We start from the raw sequence: 17,797 nt of genomic DNA on the forward strand, positions 1-17,797 counted from the left end.
TCTCAAATTAATTTAAGAGAATACAACCAAATATTTTTCTTTTCAACAAATATGACTCCACTCAACCTGCTTATACGATACAGCTTACAAAATCTCGTAGAGTAACAAACACACTCTATATGTTGAGAAGAGCATGTACACACCTGATCACACTTGCCAATTCAATCTCACACTTGCCGATTCAATCTCCCATAATCATCATCATCACAAAACATATACTTTCTATTTTTGTTTTTTGCTCTGGGTGTTGTTGTACAACAAGCGAAGCAACTGGATGATCCACACCACATGCTTAGGTTACGTCGGTACTCTACCTGGTCGTGCACCAGTTCATCACTTCGATATAATTCAGGCCTGCAACTGGGGACAGCTGCTGGCAAGTGGAAAGTGCGAATCCCTCGCACGATGAGGCAGGAGCTCTTTCCATTCTCTTGTCATTTCCCTTCCAATTTTCCTTTGGGGCAGAGCCGATTCTTGCAAGAAAGATCAGGTGTAGCTGGACAGCAGGTACGACTGCCTCACATAACTGATGCAGAGTGACACCCTGACACGCCTCGTGGTTATGACTTGTGCTGATAGCTGGATACGGCTGCTTGCACTCCCAACAAAAACCGTTCGCTAAAAAGAAAATGAAAGAAAAACCACGACAGATCATGGGACCTGAAAACAGGCAGGATTAGGTCCGGCCAGAAAGGCATGATTCACGGTTGGGAAAAGAAACAACTCACACAGGAATACAGAGGCGTCCATCCGTTGCGAATTTGAGGTGAAGCATTGGCATGATTCGCATTACGACTTCTCCGTCTTTCAGTTTGGGTTGTGAAGGAGCAAGCTTGAGAAAGTGTAGTGACAACTGACAGATAATGCCCAGGCAACGGAATTGAATTACACAGAGATTGCCCAATATCTACTAACAACTAATAATGTTGGTTATACTTTTTTTCTCTATAACTATAACATGGAACAAGAAGATTGAACAACGGTTGCCCGCCCTATGCTGTTAGGCACCATCAACAATCAATCAACACCTGCTGCATATAAAAAATATTAGTGTCCCTAACACAGTACCTCTAATCCAATGGGACGTGCTCACAACTCTGTACACATCAATTTGTCTAAGCAAGAGTATCTCAGCTGTCACCACCGCTAATTGTGGAAAACGATCTATCAATTTGTTCGGCCCACTTAGATTGAAAATTGAAATTTGTCTAAAGGACGAAGACCCCGCTGCCAGGTATGCTAATAATCGAAAACAATCTATCAATTCAGCGACCCACTTAGAGTGAAAAATTGATAACAAGTGTTGCTATCGAATTCAGAGCTCAGACTCCTTCCTAACAGCAAGTCACACAACAATCCAAAAAAAGGTTGGCGCACATCACTTTCTCGTACAGTTCAATTGGTCAGAGCACCACGCTGTCAAGGCGGAAGCTGCGGATTCGAGCCCCGTTAGTCCCGAACTAGGGTTCAATGAATGGATAAACTCATCGTTCCTTTTTTTCATCAAAAATTTCCCTGAAACATGGGGGGACAGGAGGCAAGATCAAATATCTATAGGGCACCCTTCCTTCACTTTTTTTATTTCGCATTTCTCAGTAAAAAGAGAGCAGTAGTACTCGTTGGGTCAATAGCAGTGGTACAATACAAACCGATAAGTGTATAGTCATTACAACACTGGAGAAAAGTACAGGGCAAGACAGAATGTCTCGTATGAAACAATTATCTAACTTCCGGTCCATAACTTGAGAGAGCATCAACAGCACAAACTCATGCAAATATGCTGAATCAATAAATTATGCCTGCAGAGGTAACGAATGGAACTAGTTTTACCTCACCGCCCCTTGGGATTCATGATCTGTGAGAAGACAGCACTAGGCGTCAGCCCATCCGAGTCAATACTCGCAACACTTTGATCACCCATGCTTATAGAAGTGGTGGTCGTTGTGGTGGTGCTTAATTCGATCGACGGGTCATTAGGATCCTTCTTTCCAACCATCACAAGGGGAATGCCCTCGTCTGACACCCCACAACCAATGCTTCCGCTCTCTTCTGCGCTTTCCTGCATTTGAAGGGCAAACTCCAAGTTCCAAAGCACATCCCCCATCGAAGGACGGTCAATGCCCTGATCAGAAACACACTTCTCAGCTGTCTCGGCAAACTTCTTGAAGCACTGTGGAGCGATCTTTCCCTTCAGGAAGGGATCAACAATCTGATCAAGAATGCCCTTCTTCTGGCAGTGCAACGCCCACTCCGCCAAGCTAACTTCTTCTTTTGCGAGAGTAGGGTTCAAGGCAGGCCGTGCACACAGAACCTCAAACAGCACAACACCGAAAGAGTAGACATCAGATTTCTCAGTGAGCTGCTGCCTGCGAAAGTATTCAGGATCGAGGTAACCAAAACTGCCCTTGACAACTGTGCTCACATGAGTGTGGTCCATAGATGGGCCAGTCTTGGACAGACCAAAATCTGAAACCTTGGCAACCCATTTCTCATCCAGGAGGATGTTTGTTGTCTTCACATCACGGTGGATGATGGTGTGCTTTGCACCGGTGTGAAGGTAGTGAAGCCCACGAGCTGCACCAATGCAGATATCTAAGCGCTGCCTCCAGGTAAGCGGCGGCTTCTGGGTCTTGTACAGGTGCTCACGTAGAGTTCCATGAGCCATGTAGTCGTAGACCAGGATCATCTCATTCTTCTCCTCGCAGTATCCAATCAGCGACACAAGATGACGATGGCGGAGCTTCGACAGCATTTCAATCTCAGTCTGGAACTCATGCACACCCTGCTCAGACAAAGGATTGCCACGCTTGATAGCCACCTTGGTTGTTCCCCCATCAATCTCACCATCGTAAACTTTACCAAATCCACCCACACCAAGAATACGAGACTCATCGAAGTTGTTTGTTGCAGCCTTGATCTCAGCAAAAGAGAAATGGCGGCACAGGTTGGATGGCAAAGATGAAGCATAGCTACCAGTAGTGTGCGACTTGGCTGAACTGGAAGTGTGTGAATTGCCATAAAGCGACAGCGGCAGCCAACCAGAATGCCCATCACTCATGCCTGCATCCTTCCCAGCACTCCTCCTACGCCTGCAGATCACAAAGAAGCAGCAACATACAAGCGCAAGAACTACCAAACCTCCAACCACTCCACCAACAATAGGCCCGACAGTCGACTTCTTCTTAGCCCCCTCATCCACCGATGATTCAGCACTTGGGACAGGATTGAGCCCCGCAAGGCTCCCATTACTAAGCTGTAACTTGAACACCTCCATCCCATTGAGGATAGCATCATATATTTGTGGCTTTGAGTCAACATCCGGATGGAGAGCCACCCATAAATCCATGGCCCCTGAACCCAATGTGCTCACCACATAGTCTTGATACACAGGACTGCCACTACCAGTAGTAGCACCAGCCATGGTCGCCCAAGCAATCACATCAGCACCCTTCATGGCTGTCTGGTTGTTGATGTAAATGTCGAACACCCGCTGATTGACCCTAGTGATCGGGGACTGGATCTCACAGAAATGAAGCCTGACAAGGTACATGAAACCAGCATCCACCTGCATCATCCATGTGAGATTGTAGTTCAAGTTCACATTCTTGTCCGGACCCATTGAGCGTGCCGTGGAGTAGACATCCACCGGTGCCACATACTCCGGCATATTGTCCCGGTACGTGATGGTGACACTCTTATCGTTCGGGTAGGTAACCCCGAACGCGGCGCCGAAAATGTACGGCGAGTCATCGTCCCACGACCGATAACCGCCGGTGTCCTTGGAGGGGGAGATCGCCTGGCCTCCGACGTTGAGCCGGTACATGGTCTGCATAGCAGTGCCGGCATCGATCGGGAACGGCTGGTTGTTGCCGTCCCCAACGACCATGTTCGGGGTCGAGATCTCGAAGAGGTCGGGGGAGGAGACGACCTCGATGCCGTTGACGAATGCGTAGGCGTTGGGGTGGCCCTTCTCCGGGGTGAAGGTGAGCTCAAGCGTCGGGGAGGTGACGTTGACGGAGAACTCCCGGATGAGGTAGTCGAAGTTGAGCGCGGCGGCGGTCTGGTAGGCGCTGAAGTTGGAGAGGAGCGTGACGTTGCCTCCGGGGACGGGGACGGAGACTGAGAAGAGCGCGTCGGCGGCGTCGCGGTTGGTGTAGTTGGCCGGGTAGAAGTGAAGCCTGAGGAACTTGCGACCGGGGCCGAGCGGGAAGGTGTAGGTGAAGGGGGACGCAGAGACCCGCGCGGTGAGGTAGGGCACCTGCGGGACCGAGGGGTCCTGCCCCGCCGCGGACGCCGAGGCGAGGTTGGCCGGAGCGTACTTGGAGCCCGCGTCCCCGGTCCACACCCGGCCGTCCGTGTCGTTGCCCTGCCCCGTCGCGCCGCAGTCCAGCAGGATGTCGTCCCGCGGCACGAACGCGGTTGACGGCGTGGACGAGGAGTTGCCATCGCCCGCTTGCGCCCGCGCCGCCGCCGCGCAGGCGACCAGGAGCAGCGCGAGCAGCAGAAACGCGGGGCCTCTCATGGTCCCTCTCGCTCCTTGCCGCGGCGGGATCACAGATCAAGCATGAAGCGGCGCGCCCGCGCCGATCTGGGGTGGACTCGCGGGCGGAGTCGGCGGCGGAGGCGAGATTTGCGGGGTGGAGAAGGGAAGGTGGCAGCCGCAGCGGGTGGCGTTAAAGGGAAGGGAAAGGAAACGAGAGGTCTCGGTTGGATTACGGGCGCGGCATTAAGCGGGAGCAAGGCCGGCAACGGCGACCTACTCCGCTGCCTGCTCGGTTGCTCCATGTGCGTTACTGCCGCCGCGTCGCTGCGGGCATGCGGTCGCGGTGATGACACTGACGAGTGGGGTCAGAAACGTGTGGGCCTGCTGTGCAGTGACGAGTGGGGTCAGAAACGTGCGGGGTGTGGAGGACAGCTCGCACTGTCGTGCTCAGCTGAGCTTTCCCGTCCCGTTTCGGGGTAGTAGTCTCGCTTTCCCGTCCCGTTGCAGCGCGGTGATGGGAATCGCGGCCATGTGCTGGTGCGAGGACGGATGGCGTGGGGTCCATGCCGTCATTGAGCGTCGCCAGCCGTGTTGGGTAACTACGACGAGAGAGAGCTGGCCTGATCTATCTACGTTTGCGTCAATTCATAGCGTAACAAGAGATAATAATTATCTTAAAATTTATGATAAAGTCAGAAAAAATCCTGTGTAAGAAAATAAGAAAGAAAATAAAATATTTATACATCATGCTATGAATTAAATACATGCCGTAAATACATTAGACCATTCTCCTAGGATTATATTCCGGTTTTTAATGAGGCTCAGGATGGTTTGTTGTTGCTGACAGCCAATTGCTAGCGTTCGTATCAGCCAGTGACGCGTGGGGCCGACAGTGCGGGCCCAGTAGTCAGCGACCTGGGGGTCCGAGGGAGGGGCGCGAGTGGCCAGGCTCTAGCGGCGGAAGGGCTAGCAGCTGCCAAATGCAAGCTGCGAGCCAGCCCGCGCGCCGCGTGCCGACGTCCCCCTCCACCGTCACTAATGGATGGATTGACGCATCGGCTGTCGAGTGAATGGGGTGACGCGGAATGAGGGGCCTCCTGTGGGCCATACATTTTTTTTTGTTTCAGCACCATATGCCCAGTCTGTTCAGCACCACCGAGATACATATTAGATTTAACTAAATACTCTCGATTCATCTACATTTCTAAATCTAAAATTTCTTAAAACTAAATTTAACCCGTTCAAGACCTGACTGTGCCAAAAAGACCTAACATGCAGCTGTGTTCGGGATCGTGACGCCCACCGCCCCGCTAGCCTCGTGTCGTCCATTCGAGACATGCAGCTGGGTTTGCTTTGACCTCCGCTCCTCTCTGCCATCGTACCATGCCAAGCTGTTTGATACCGTCATTACGCTGGCCCTACACATCATTAAGCTGGCTTAATTTTTTTTTCTGGATATAATCTTCTTTATCTGTAGTTGAGCGCAACACTCATCACAAATTCTTGCTCACTCTAGTCACAAATGCTTACATTTTAGACGACGATACAGTTTTTAAAACATAGCTTTGCCACTATTTTTCTATTGAATTGTATTTATAAAATTTCATATAGTTCCGATATGATACATATTCAAGATAAATGTATCATATACCTTTTTATATTTCCAATCTATATATTATAAATGATAGTCAAAACTTTAAAAGTTTAATCAAGACTTGCCAAAAACATAATGTAATTGTAACTGAAGGGAGTATATTGTAAAATTCTCACGGGCCTCACCCTTCAGCACTGTATCGTGTTCTTATTCTTCCCGTTGCGCCTGGAAGGCCGTTAATCAGTTAAAGAAAAATGGCTCTGCATTATTCAAGTCCAGCAGTTCATGCAATGTTTTATTAGATACCAACAGAACAGGAATACTAGCAAGTACCACATCTTGCAGAAGCAGAACCATCGAAGTGTTCCGTATCAAATAGGTGCACACTCCTCGACAACTGGCCGATTCTGCTTTCAGCAGACGCAGCGTTTAAAGGGAAAAACCCGTTAGGGCAAACCGAAATAGTAACTCGGATGTGGCAACAGAGCGAGAAGCATATATCATTATCAAAGGCACGTCCTTATCAGATAGAATCAAGAAAGACAATGTCTGAAAGTCAATATCCCATAGCTCCATTACAACATTCCTAGGTATCAAAATGGGCCAACTGTTTGGTCTCTAAGGTAGTATACATTCCCAGTTCATCTTGGATGTAGAGGCCACTTGTGTGGATGACAATTCGGCATCAGTGCGAAAGTACAATTAAAAGAGCTCCTAACATAGGTCCATACGTTTCGGCATCCTGATTACGATCTTGTTATGCACCTCCAACTAGATAGATACTGGAGCATTCAGAACCCGGCAGCTATCAACTGAGCTAGTGTGCAGCATGTCATGTAGAACAAAATCATACTCCTCGGAGCTTCATTGCGTACACGCTTTATTCTCCACTTTGCAATTATCTACGTGATCGTTTCTTTTGCTTATCTTCTTCCCGATATCTCTCACGCCTCTCTTCCCTCTGTCGTTTCTTGGTTAGTTGTTCTGTCTTGGCTTTCTCCGCCTCGTATGCTTTCTTCTTCTGCTGTTCCTTAATCTTCTTCTTCCTTGCCTGCACGGATCCGAGAGAGTAGTAAGCAAGAAGCAGACTAACGCCCAAACATAGTGTCAGCTGCTGTGTGCGTGAGACATTACCTTCTCATGTTTTAGCAGCAGTAGCTGCTGTAGAGCTGCATATTTCTTCTTCTCACTGGGTTCCATAAGTATCGGTACCCTGTTTTTATTTGGTGCTTTGTTCTGCTTAGGTCTATCCTTCGGCTTAGATTTAAAAGGAAGTAACTGCTGCAGTTTCGCAGGGATCTCCACAGGGTTGAACTTCCGCGCTTTCCTCTCAATAGGCTGAGAAATGGAGACACTACGTTATGAGAGACAATAATAATAAAATAAGGTTATGAGAAAACAAAAATAAGGCTTAGAACCTTGTAAGACGAGTCCTTATTGTGTGGAATAGGTATATTGTGTGCCCTCCGCAACTCAGCAGTTGTTCTCATGCCTTGCCAGGTCTGCTCTCGGGGTTGTAGAGCAGTAGCCACAAGGTTACAGTACGTGGGAACTTCAACATTGACCCACGCACGCATGAAGACAATGTCACTCATAAGAATTCTGTCCTCGAAAGTGCACCTTGCAATTCCGTCTGTACTTTCCCCTTTTCTTTTTGGCATATCTCCCGGTTCGATCTTCGCAGCCTGTAATGAATGAATGGTTATTTTCAGTTTAACAGTTGCATTAGCCCAAAAATCATGAAATCATCAACTTGAGTGTGTTATCATCCATATATGCCTGAATTTCCTCAAAGAAAATGATGAATTTCCTCAAAGAAAATGATGCTTGTGCGCATATGCTTAGAGACTAAATATGACACTTCCACCACCACAACAACAACCTCCTTTGTCCCAAGCAAGTTGGAGTAGGCTAGAGATGAAACCCACAAGATCCAACTAAAAGGATGATGCGAAAACAATAATGATAATAAAAATACTAGTAATAGTAAAAAAATAAAAGTAATAACGATACAAGAAGATTGATACATAAGTTATGTTTCTGGCACATAGATTGCTAACTTTCACGCACTTCAATCCATAGATAGTTCTTTGAAAATATTCCATTCCTTCAAGTCTCTCTTTAGATACTCCTCTCATGTTAGGTTTGGTCGACCCTTGCCTCTTTTCACATTATCAGTGTGCCCTACCGGAGTTCAGGGATCCAACAGGGACGAGGGTATCGTTTGCCCCGATACGCCTTTCGGGGTCTGGGCGGAGCTCCGAGTTCGGGGGTCAAGGCGGGGGATAGGGGCACCCCCAGCCCCGCCCCGTCACGTTGCCATTCCTACGCTATGCACAGGTGACTCTGAAGGCCTCCATTAGATATGTCCAAAACATCTCAACTGATGCTGGACAAACTTTTCTTTAATTGGCGCTACCCCTACCCTATCATGTATATTATTATTTCGGATCCGATCCTTTCTTGTATAGCCACAAATCCACTGCACATACGCATCTTTGTTACACTTAACTGTTGGACATGTTTTTTAGTTGGTCAACATTCGGCGCCATACAATATCATCGAATCGCCGTCCTATAGAACTTACCTTATAGCTTTTGTGGCACCCTCTTATCACAGAGAATGCTAGAAGCTTAGCGCCATTTCATCCAACCGGCTTTGATTCTATGACTAACATCTTCATCGATATCACCATCCCTCTATAGCACCAATCCCAAATATCGAAAGGTGTCCTTCTTAAGAACCACCTCTCCACCGAGACTAACATCTTCTCCCTCATGCCTAGTAGCACCGAAATCGCACTTCATAAATCCGAAGGGGTGCCCCTGCCTGACCTTATATTAGACATGTCCCCTCTTATTATTAATTGATTTGCTTACTTATTTAAATCAATACTTAACTCCTAGTCCTTAGTCCTGAAGTTGTCAATTTATCGGAATGATACCTGAGGAAGGGCAACAATCTAGATTATCTTTGTTGGCTCAGAAATGTAGAAATTCTTCTTACTTCTACTTAATGAATCTATTGACATACCCAGCTGTTGTACCAATTAGAATAACTCAGCAGAAGACAAACAAGTTGCGACAACATCAAGAAACTAAACAAGCACAATTTTTTTATGGTTACAGTTTACAACATCTTCAAGATGGTATAAACATAATAGTTTGTGTGACAATCATCGCAGTGGTAAACTATTCAAGCAAAATGTTTTGTGTATTACCTTTTTAACTTGTCCTCGGATTCCACTCACTGTCCGAATGGCCGCACCTTCAAACCTAGCAACCTCTAAATCAGATGTGAACATCCCTTTAATTAGAGAGGTTTTCTTAAATATCTTGCATGGTACGCCTGTGAGCTTGATCTTCTTCACAATTCGGGCAGTATTGTTGAATTCTTGAATCCAGCCTGTTGCACTTATCCTAAATGGCACCTGGGCAGACGGGTAAACATTGTTGCAAAGCATATCAGTCCAGGCACATAAAAACGACTATAACTAAAAAAAAAAGAAATGACAAACAACAAATTAATGGAAAGTAGTTTGAAGTGGGTCCTGAGTTACATGTTGAAATGACAGCATTAATGTGCCCTACTACTGAACATCATTCCTTGTCAAACCAAACACTGCTATGCCCTACCACTAAAACTATGCCCACGCTTGACTAGCTTTCGGTTTTCTGTAGCATTACTATAGTCATTAACCTTTTCCAGAGATATGAGGTTTCAACCCCACTTCGAATATAGAGAAATGGTTATACTACTATTATACTACTATAGTCTTACAAATGAGAGGATGAAACATTGAGATAAACTGAAGTCTGGGGCAGAATCAACGTCTGACAGTAACAACAATTGTGGAATTTACTTCATTCGGCTACGATTGATTTTTAAAAAAGACTGTTATCAATTGTATAATTTTCATAAGCTGCAGTCACCTAGAATTATGGTTGTTACTGTCAGGCAAAGCCGTTAAAGAAGGCAGGAAAGGTGGTAAATGACATTAGTCTGAGGAAGCACTAAAACTACCATGTTTCCTGCGCACCTCTAGTCATGGATGGACTAATGTAAACAGAACACAGAATCTACCTGATTGTTGGAAAGATTCTGGACTGCTAATACACCACTTTTTGGTGGAGCAAGTGGTCCCCAAAACATGGCAAAGCAATGCATATGCTCTGGTGTATACTTGAGCATACGATGTCGACCATTCCGGTCCTCTATTGCATACACAGGAGTTGTTTGGAATCGCCTCCATCCAATTGAGACAATGATTGGGTCCCTTGTTTTCAGCACTTTCCTGTGCCACCTGTGGCGCTTCAAACTAGCCTACATGACGGGTGAAAAAGGTATATGTGAAACACAAACAACAAGACAAACATTCATGTGAATGATTGCAATATTCAGACATTCCCTACTGAATAAACAAACCAGTCATAACTCCCACGTTTTGCATGGCAAGGTGGCACATTTGAAAAAAAAAAGTTATATTCGTCATATAAGAAAAGCACTCACAACCGAGCATACTACTAGTTATACAACTGCAACAACTCTAATACCCTTATTATGTATCTGATTAATCTGCACCATTATAATCAGAGTCCACCAAACAAGCAGTCTAGATCTTCTCCCTTTCTTATAGGTACACCATAAATTGTTTGCCAAGATCAACAAACTAACTGTGTCATCATGTCAGACCACTAGAATATTATCCCAACTCATAGCATTGAATGAAAAAATCTAGTTCAGACTGGCATATGCAGAGAGATGCATACTATCACAGGAACAATAAACATTTTATATTACTCACATAAAAATGGATTACGCATGTAGGTTAATTATTTCCTTAAACTATGGAATGCTGAAAAATAGGGCAATAAAATGAAAATTTAGCTGACCTGCATGTATCCAGTATTATCCTCACCAAGGCCAATACCCCCAACAAGAATAGGGTGGTGAGGATCAAAATGCTCAACGAGCTCAAATGGCATGCTATGTACCTCTAATCTGACATAAGTGCCAGTCCTAAATCCTTCAATTTCTACTCGGGTAACTTCATCTAGATCGTTGAGTTCGGATATATTCATTTGCTTGCGAATCTCCATTTCCTCCTTTAACTGAGAAATGCACAAAAGATCATCAGTATCCGGGAATAAAACGAAGAGCCTCAATGAAGCAACAAGCAAAGCGCATTGGGATATACTTTGTCAAAATAGCCCCCTTCATTAGGCTGTTCTCGTCTGGATTTCTTGTTGTCATTATCAACTTCCTCGTCAGAGTGCTCGGATCCATCATATGTAGGTTTCAGTCAAAGAATCAAAGGGGAAACAGATGTAAAAAGTACTTTAAAAAATAAAACAATAAAAGGGTCATGTAATCCTGTTAAGTAAACAGACCATGTTGAGAATTTTCCCAGCAAAAGAGCATCAAACACAAATTGAAGATGAAAATAAAAATTGTATGGCAGTAACAGTGCCTTTTTCTCCCTTAATATGGTTGTAAGTGGAGAAAGAAATGAAAAGATGAATAAAAACATTGACCACGTATTCAGGATATTCTGCATCAAAGTTTGCTCTAAGTGCAAGCTTCTTGAGTCTTCTTTCTTCAACTTTTAGGTCATCTTCTTTGTGAATACGACCATTTGCTTCAGCATCTTCAGCTGCCTGGCTCTTATGTGCCTCACCAGTTTCAAGGTCTTCAAAATCACCATAGATTTCTTCATCATCATCCTCATTTTCATTTAATTCCTTTCCTCTTAGAGCAGCTTTTGACCAATTTCCAGTCACAAAACGATCACGGATGCTATTGATGAGTTCTTCATTAGACCAATCTCTCAGCTCTGATTTGAAAAACTTGGAGTAATCCTCAACATCGATATCATCAAAGCTTGGTAATTCATTCTTTGCTTGCTGTCAATCATAAAAACCACACGTTTATGTTTCAAAACAATAAACCAGCAGCAACTCTTACAAGGGAAAATGTTCAATCCTTCACGCCAAAAAAATGATGAGGGAAGTTACAAGACGGAATAAGGAAGGATTAAAAATCCAATGGCGCACTTAGCCACTGACACTTCTTTGCCCCCAGCACAGTATGGTATAATGCTAGGGTAAGAGGGGTTTATTAACTTCCCTCCTCAAACAGCCACTTTCTTAACCAATTAACTTATCAAAAACACTATGCTTAACTAATACGACAATTTAGACAAGAGGGATAATTTATCCTACAAAAAATATAGGATAACTTGTCTTGGATACATTAGCAATGAATGGAACACACAGTTACCTTCTTCTGTCCTTTTGGTACAAAAAACTCTTCATCCGAGCTATCCTCTTCGCTACCGTCACTTGCTTCTGATGACACAGTGTCGAGCTTTGAAGAAGATTGTCCATACACAAGTTGCATTATATTGGCACTGCGTCTGGACAGTGTTCTAGCAAGTAAGGATTCTTTCCACTTGGAAGCGTTTTCACTTTCGCCATCTAAAATAGCATATTGGGGAAAAAACTGTCAAAACAAAAAATGACTTTTATTTGCAAAGATAATTGTTTCAGCAAAGAACCTAGCAGCAATGATATGTATCAGTGCAGCATGTATCAGTGCAGCAAGCAAGATGTACATGTATCTATGTGAAGACAGTACCTGAATCACTAGCTTCTCCACTATCATCTGATGATACAGAACCTCCAGATAACTGGTCATCGCCAGAATCCTCATTATTACTGTCATCTTCATCAGTACCCTATAATGTAAACAAAGGATTGAAATACTTTCAAAGGCTGAAAATCTGTAGTACTATGTAAGTACTACAACAATTGGTTCATGCAAAACAATCCCCACTTTTTCCCTTTTACCAAATAGATTTCCCGGCCTGGACCAGCGGACTTACAGCTATAACAACCTAAGCATTTCCTGATGTGGTTACCTATTACAAATAAATGTATATTTTGCAACAAGAAATACTACCATGCTCTAAAGGACACCATATACTGAACATGCCACAGAAATCGAGAGAAAGAAAGCCAATCATTAATAGGAAATAAGGGGAAATGATGAACCTCCTCATCAACATCATCTTGAAAATTAGCTGACACAGCTTTTCGCCTCAATCTTCCGTTGCAAAATTCCACTTCTTCCCTTAAGCCAACATCACGATCGCTTAGCTGAATGTCATTGTCATTGTCCTCTTCACTATCACTAGAGCATTCAGAATGTCCATTGCTCTCTTTGGTATCTGTATTGCTAATGTTAACACCATCTACTTGCTCCAAAATGCTTGCATCTTCCTGGTCATTCTGGCTTGCAGAAATGACATTGCCTACTGCGTCGTCTTTGGATTGAGCAGCAGGCTGTCTACCAAAGAAATTTATAAAACTCTGTTCCAGCTTTTCATCAAGGGAGTATCTTGTGTTCTGAAGTGTCTTTACCAGGGACACACCAACATCATTACCTTTCCCTGTAAAGTGTCAGGCCAACAGTCCAGCAAATAGCTTAGAAAGGCATAAGTGCAGACTGAAGTTAATAATTGAGAGTCAGGAATCTAGATGAAAAACTGAAGTTAATCCAACTCCAGCATAAGTGCAAATATAGTATAACATGCTTTTAAAAGCTCCACGTTCTACGGTCACTCTGATGCATACAAATACAAGTTACCCATTTCTTTATGTTGACACAAAACTAAAATCAATCATAGATGCAACAAACAGAATGATTGAAACCATACTAGATGTTGGTCCACCAGAAAAACTTTTGTTACTCAGATTTCTTCCAGGCACAAGCAGAAACCATGCATGTAACCACCAGCCTCACTTCACAATCCAGCATCAGAACCAATTCAATGCGAAGCCATTCTTCTTAACAAAAGCATGTTTATGCATGACACTTTCATCAGGATAGCATTACAATGAATAAGCATACTTCAAGAAATTCCAAAAGCAAGCACCGCAATGAATGAATGAGGGACTCGGTGTTGTTTATGGGTAGCTTATAATCTAGGCGTACCTTGCTTTCTAGGTGCATCATTGTCATCATTCTTCGAAAACTGAACAAGATGGTCATTGATATTGATATAAACCGCATCCTTGTCATAAAGTAGATCCCCAAGACCAGACATTGGAGCATAGAACAGCTTTTCCTTGTCACGCAATCCTCTCTTCTTTGCAGCTGATGGCAAAGGGCAAGGATCAGCCAAACCTGTCACCCCAGACAAGCTGAAGTCACCTGCGCCTGTGATATGCACCTGCACAAATTATTGTGCATCTTAAATATTATGCAAGTGCACTTGTCCAGAAAAGAAACACTATAAGCTGTTTGCTGGCGCTTTAAGGCACAAAGAAGTGAGGTACTAACTCAACATTAAGTTCCAGTGATCATGAAAGAAACAATAAATGTTTACCTTGGTCCCTCTTTTCATATTACAGCCACGAAGGTAACCATATAATGTTATTTTTCTGTCACACTTTCTGTTCAGGCGCACACTTTCTGGAGGGGTTACATCTTCAAATCTATCAACTAACAAATAAGGATGTGCCATCCGCCAACTCAATGGGACAGGCTTGATAACAGAGATGAATCTTGCAAGATTATGGACTTCTCTTTTTGTGTATCTGCATGAAATTCATGTGCTGAATGATCACAGATTAAAACAAAATTTTCACAAAAATGAGGCATCAGCAGGTTAATATGCACCATGATGCGAGAAGCCAAAGGGTAGTAACCCTTTTACAATATGGTGAGCTCAAACTGGTACAAACTAACATAAGCATATGGATTGTGGATTGATATTACAGTTATCTAACTAGGAAATAACAGTCTGAAAGAACAAAGCAACTTACTTTCCATGAATGAGACCAGACAAGTAGAATAGTTTTGCTCCTTCCTTTATCTCAGCCCAGAATCGATGCTTAAGGCGCTGTTTAGTTTTCCTGAGTTTCTTCAAATCTTTAAACTTATCAAGATGTGTAAGCACTCCCATCACCTTGGGGAATCCATGCACTTGCATGATATTAAGAAACTCAAATGTATCCTGGGAACAAGGTTTTGTTTAGGTACCCATTAGTCCAACAAAGCATTAATGGAATTAGTCATGCAGATACAAAACAATTAATATGTTAACATAGGCCAAGCCAAAAGGTCAACTGCACACAATTGCAGGAGTTAAAATCAACACCATGTGACCCAGAGGGTTAACATTAAACACTGTTGAGTGTTGAATTCTAGGTCATGAAAAAAGAACCAAACAGATCAACATAGTATAATTTTTAATGCTCACGACAGAACATTTAGCCAAATGTATAAGGAAAAAATGTCACAAGGGATGAGCTTCCAAGGTGCATTTAGAGAGGAATCATATATTGGACTTGCTTGTATTTGCTAAACAACTTAACAGAGATACAAATTAAAATGGTGATATTTGTGAAAATAGCGGATCTAACAACATACCATTTCAAATCCATAGCTTCCATCGATGAGCAATAACGCGAGATCAGCTATTTTAGCAGCATCAATCATTCCGTTGATATCATTTGGACACTCCAAGAACTGCACCCTCCTGCTTTTACCTGCACACAACAAACAAACATAGACAATAATAAGCTTAGCATCTTCACAACGATCTGCCATATTTTCAATATGCGTTGATTTTCAACATGCAACGGTACACGATGTAAAAGGTTCATTACCTGATACAACAGTGATGGGACCACGGACTTCTGACAGGTTTTGTTTGGTGTAGTGCTTTACTAGACATTTAATCAACAGTGACTTCCCGACCTGATAAATTTGAAGTGAAGCAATGATAAGAGACAAGACACAACTATCATGTGAGCAAATCGTAGAGCATACCTGCGGAGGTCCTTGAACTACTACAACAAAAGGAGGAGGTTCACCAATTGAACGGTCCATAATTGGCACATGAAGACGCCGTTGTTCAATCTCTGCAGATCGAGCTTGTAGACGCTTGGCCTTAGCTGCTGACCGAAATGCAAAAGCCTGAAAGAACGGCATGGTAGTCTAATTACAACAAGGCTTCCAAAAACCAGATAGGAAAGACAGAGAACCAGAAACAACTTAGGTTATAGAATCATTTACACCATTAAGCACATTCACTTATTGAATTCTTAAAGTGCCTTTTTCCATGGAGAAAGGAATGGTATTCTTTTAATACCATGAATCATACTCTGTGTTGTACTCTCCACAATCCCATCAAGTACCTCATGTAATAATCGTAAAATAGCTTTCTAATATAAAGACTAGTCCAAGGTAATCGGCAATTCTGAAATGTAAACTAATTGCTCTAGCCTGAATGATTCAAGCACCTAAATAGTTTGCCTGATTTGATTTGGCATGCAAAACTAGAATCAGGTGGCCAAATTACAGGAATAAAAACTTCTCCAGGAAAAAAAATACTAAAAATGTGGACTTCATATGTGATTACCAGTAAAAAAAAATATACTAAAATGTGGACTTGAACCAGGTGATCAAATTACATGAATAAAAACTCTATGTGAAACAACCATTAAACTATATGTGAGCTACAATTACCGAACAATTACTTACGCTACGACTCCCTCCCCATTAACAAAAACTAAGGTCGCTAAGCACCACAGGTACCAATCACTGAACACCCTCTTACAAACACTCCAAAGCGCCGCATCCTGATCCATCGGCACCACACCAACAAGCACTAAGGAAAAGCCCACAATGTCCCGCGACGGGAACCAAGAGCCTGCTCGGATCGTATTGTATCGTACCTTGGGGTTCTTCTGCTCACTTCCGGCGTCATCGCCGGCGGCGCCCTTCCCCTTTCCCTTCTTCTTCCGCGCCTTGGCGCCGGACTTGTGCTGGCGGTGCGCCTTGTGCGGCTGCTCGCCGCCAGTGTCCGCGGGGGCCATGGGGCTAGCTAGGGCTCGCGGCAGCTTAGCCGGTGAGGGGTTTTGGTTTTTTTGCCGCGGCGGAGGGAGAGGTGAGAGAGGATTCCGTCGGTAGGCCTGCCGCCGCTGCCGGGAGGAAGACGAGGGTTTAGGGAGGCGGCTGGCCGCAATGGTTCCTTCCTTTGTTCTCGTGGAGTAGCGCGTGTTCTTGGGTCGGGCCAGGGGAGCGTTGGACAGGAGTGGGCAGGGCTGAAGTGGGCCGGAACTGGAGAAGCCGAAGCGGGCTGGGTCCGAATCGGATGAGGCCCGCTTTGGTGTCCTCCCTAGCTGGGCTCCAATTCTGCCGCTCAGCCGTTCGGCTTCCGATTCACGACTCACTACCTCAACAGCAGCTAGGGCATATTTGTTTCCGTTGAGGATGGTAAAAAGTAGTTTATATATTGTAAATCGTAAGAAATTAGATGGTACAGTCTGTTTAAACTAGTAGAAAAGATAGATTGCTGGAACATGATTATAATCTGCAAGCTGAAATAAACGGGTCTTATGATACATCCTTTTATGTGTCGGTAAGAAAAGTAACATCGAGGATAGACCGATAATACTCAAAAGCTTTAATCTTAATGGAAAAAAACATTGCTTCATGATATACTTATCAATATCGTAATACGTTTTCAGGCTCTTTTAAGCAATGATCTGCAACAAGTATGTAATATTATCATTTGACGCTTTGTTGGTCCCGAACATCATCTCAATTGACTTACTATTCGTCATTCATATCTTATTGTAGCTGGTAGTATATTTGCATTCCTTCTTAATTGTCCTAATTATGGATCATGGTTTATAGTTCAGATTATT

At 43.9% G+C, this 17,797-nt stretch overlaps 2 protein-coding genes across 2 annotated transcripts; both read right to left on the bottom strand.

Moving 5' to 3' along the window:
* Window positions 1-1,548: 1,548 nt before the first annotated feature.
* Window positions 1,549-4,797, bottom strand: LOC133916164 (receptor-like protein kinase FERONIA). The gene has a single exon (XM_062359705.1). It carries the CDS (start codon window positions 4,520-4,522, stop codon window positions 1,832-1,834), a length of 2,691 nt encoding a protein of 896 aa, XP_062215689.1. The 5' UTR covers window positions 4,523-4,797; the 3' UTR covers window positions 1,549-1,831.
* Window positions 4,798-6,577: 1,780 nt separating this feature from the next.
* On the bottom strand, window positions 6,578-17,110 carry LOC133916163 (uncharacterized). Its single transcript, XM_062359704.1, has 18 exons — window positions 16,823-17,110; window positions 15,915-16,061; window positions 15,752-15,842; window positions 15,513-15,631; window positions 14,906-15,096; window positions 14,467-14,677; window positions 14,073-14,310; window positions 13,130-13,527; window positions 12,714-12,813; window positions 12,357-12,553; window positions 11,624-11,980; window positions 11,275-11,364; window positions 10,970-11,188; window positions 10,161-10,400; window positions 9,298-9,507; window positions 7,496-7,762; window positions 7,212-7,415; window positions 6,578-7,128 (listed from the first exon to the last, which is right to left on the bottom strand). Exons 1-18 carry the CDS (start codon window positions 16,961-16,963, stop codon window positions 6,976-6,978), a joined length of 3,573 nt encoding a protein of 1,190 aa, XP_062215688.1. The 5' UTR covers window positions 16,964-17,110; the 3' UTR covers window positions 6,578-6,975.
* Window positions 17,111-17,797: the final 687 nt, after the last annotated feature.

The sequence above is a fragment of the Phragmites australis genome, chromosome 4 (genome assembly GCF_958298935.1).
Source record: "Phragmites australis chromosome 4, lpPhrAust1.1, whole genome shotgun sequence".
Taxonomy (NCBI): domain Eukaryota; kingdom Viridiplantae; phylum Streptophyta; class Magnoliopsida; order Poales; family Poaceae; genus Phragmites; species Phragmites australis.

What these genes read in the sequence shown, in the direction of transcription:
- LOC133916163 (XM_062359704.1), bottom strand. Translation starts at nt 16,963, where the DNA reads ATGGCCCCCGCGGACACTGGCGGCGAGCAGCCGCACAAGGCGCACCGC. An exon ending in AAGATGATGTTGATGAGGAG is followed by an intron (nt 12,814 to 13,129) that starts GTTCATCATTTC and finishes TTTACATTATAG; the next exon opens with GGTACTGATGAAGATGACAG. An exon ending in TGCTGCTAAAACATGAGAAG is followed by an intron (nt 7,129 to 7,211) that starts GTAATGTCTCAC and finishes GGATCCGTGCAG; the next exon opens with GCAAGGAAGAAGAAGATTAA.
- LOC133916164 (XM_062359705.1), bottom strand. Translation starts at nt 4,522, where the DNA reads ATGAGAGGCCCCGCGTTTCTGCTGCTCGCGCTGCTCCTGGTCGCCTGC.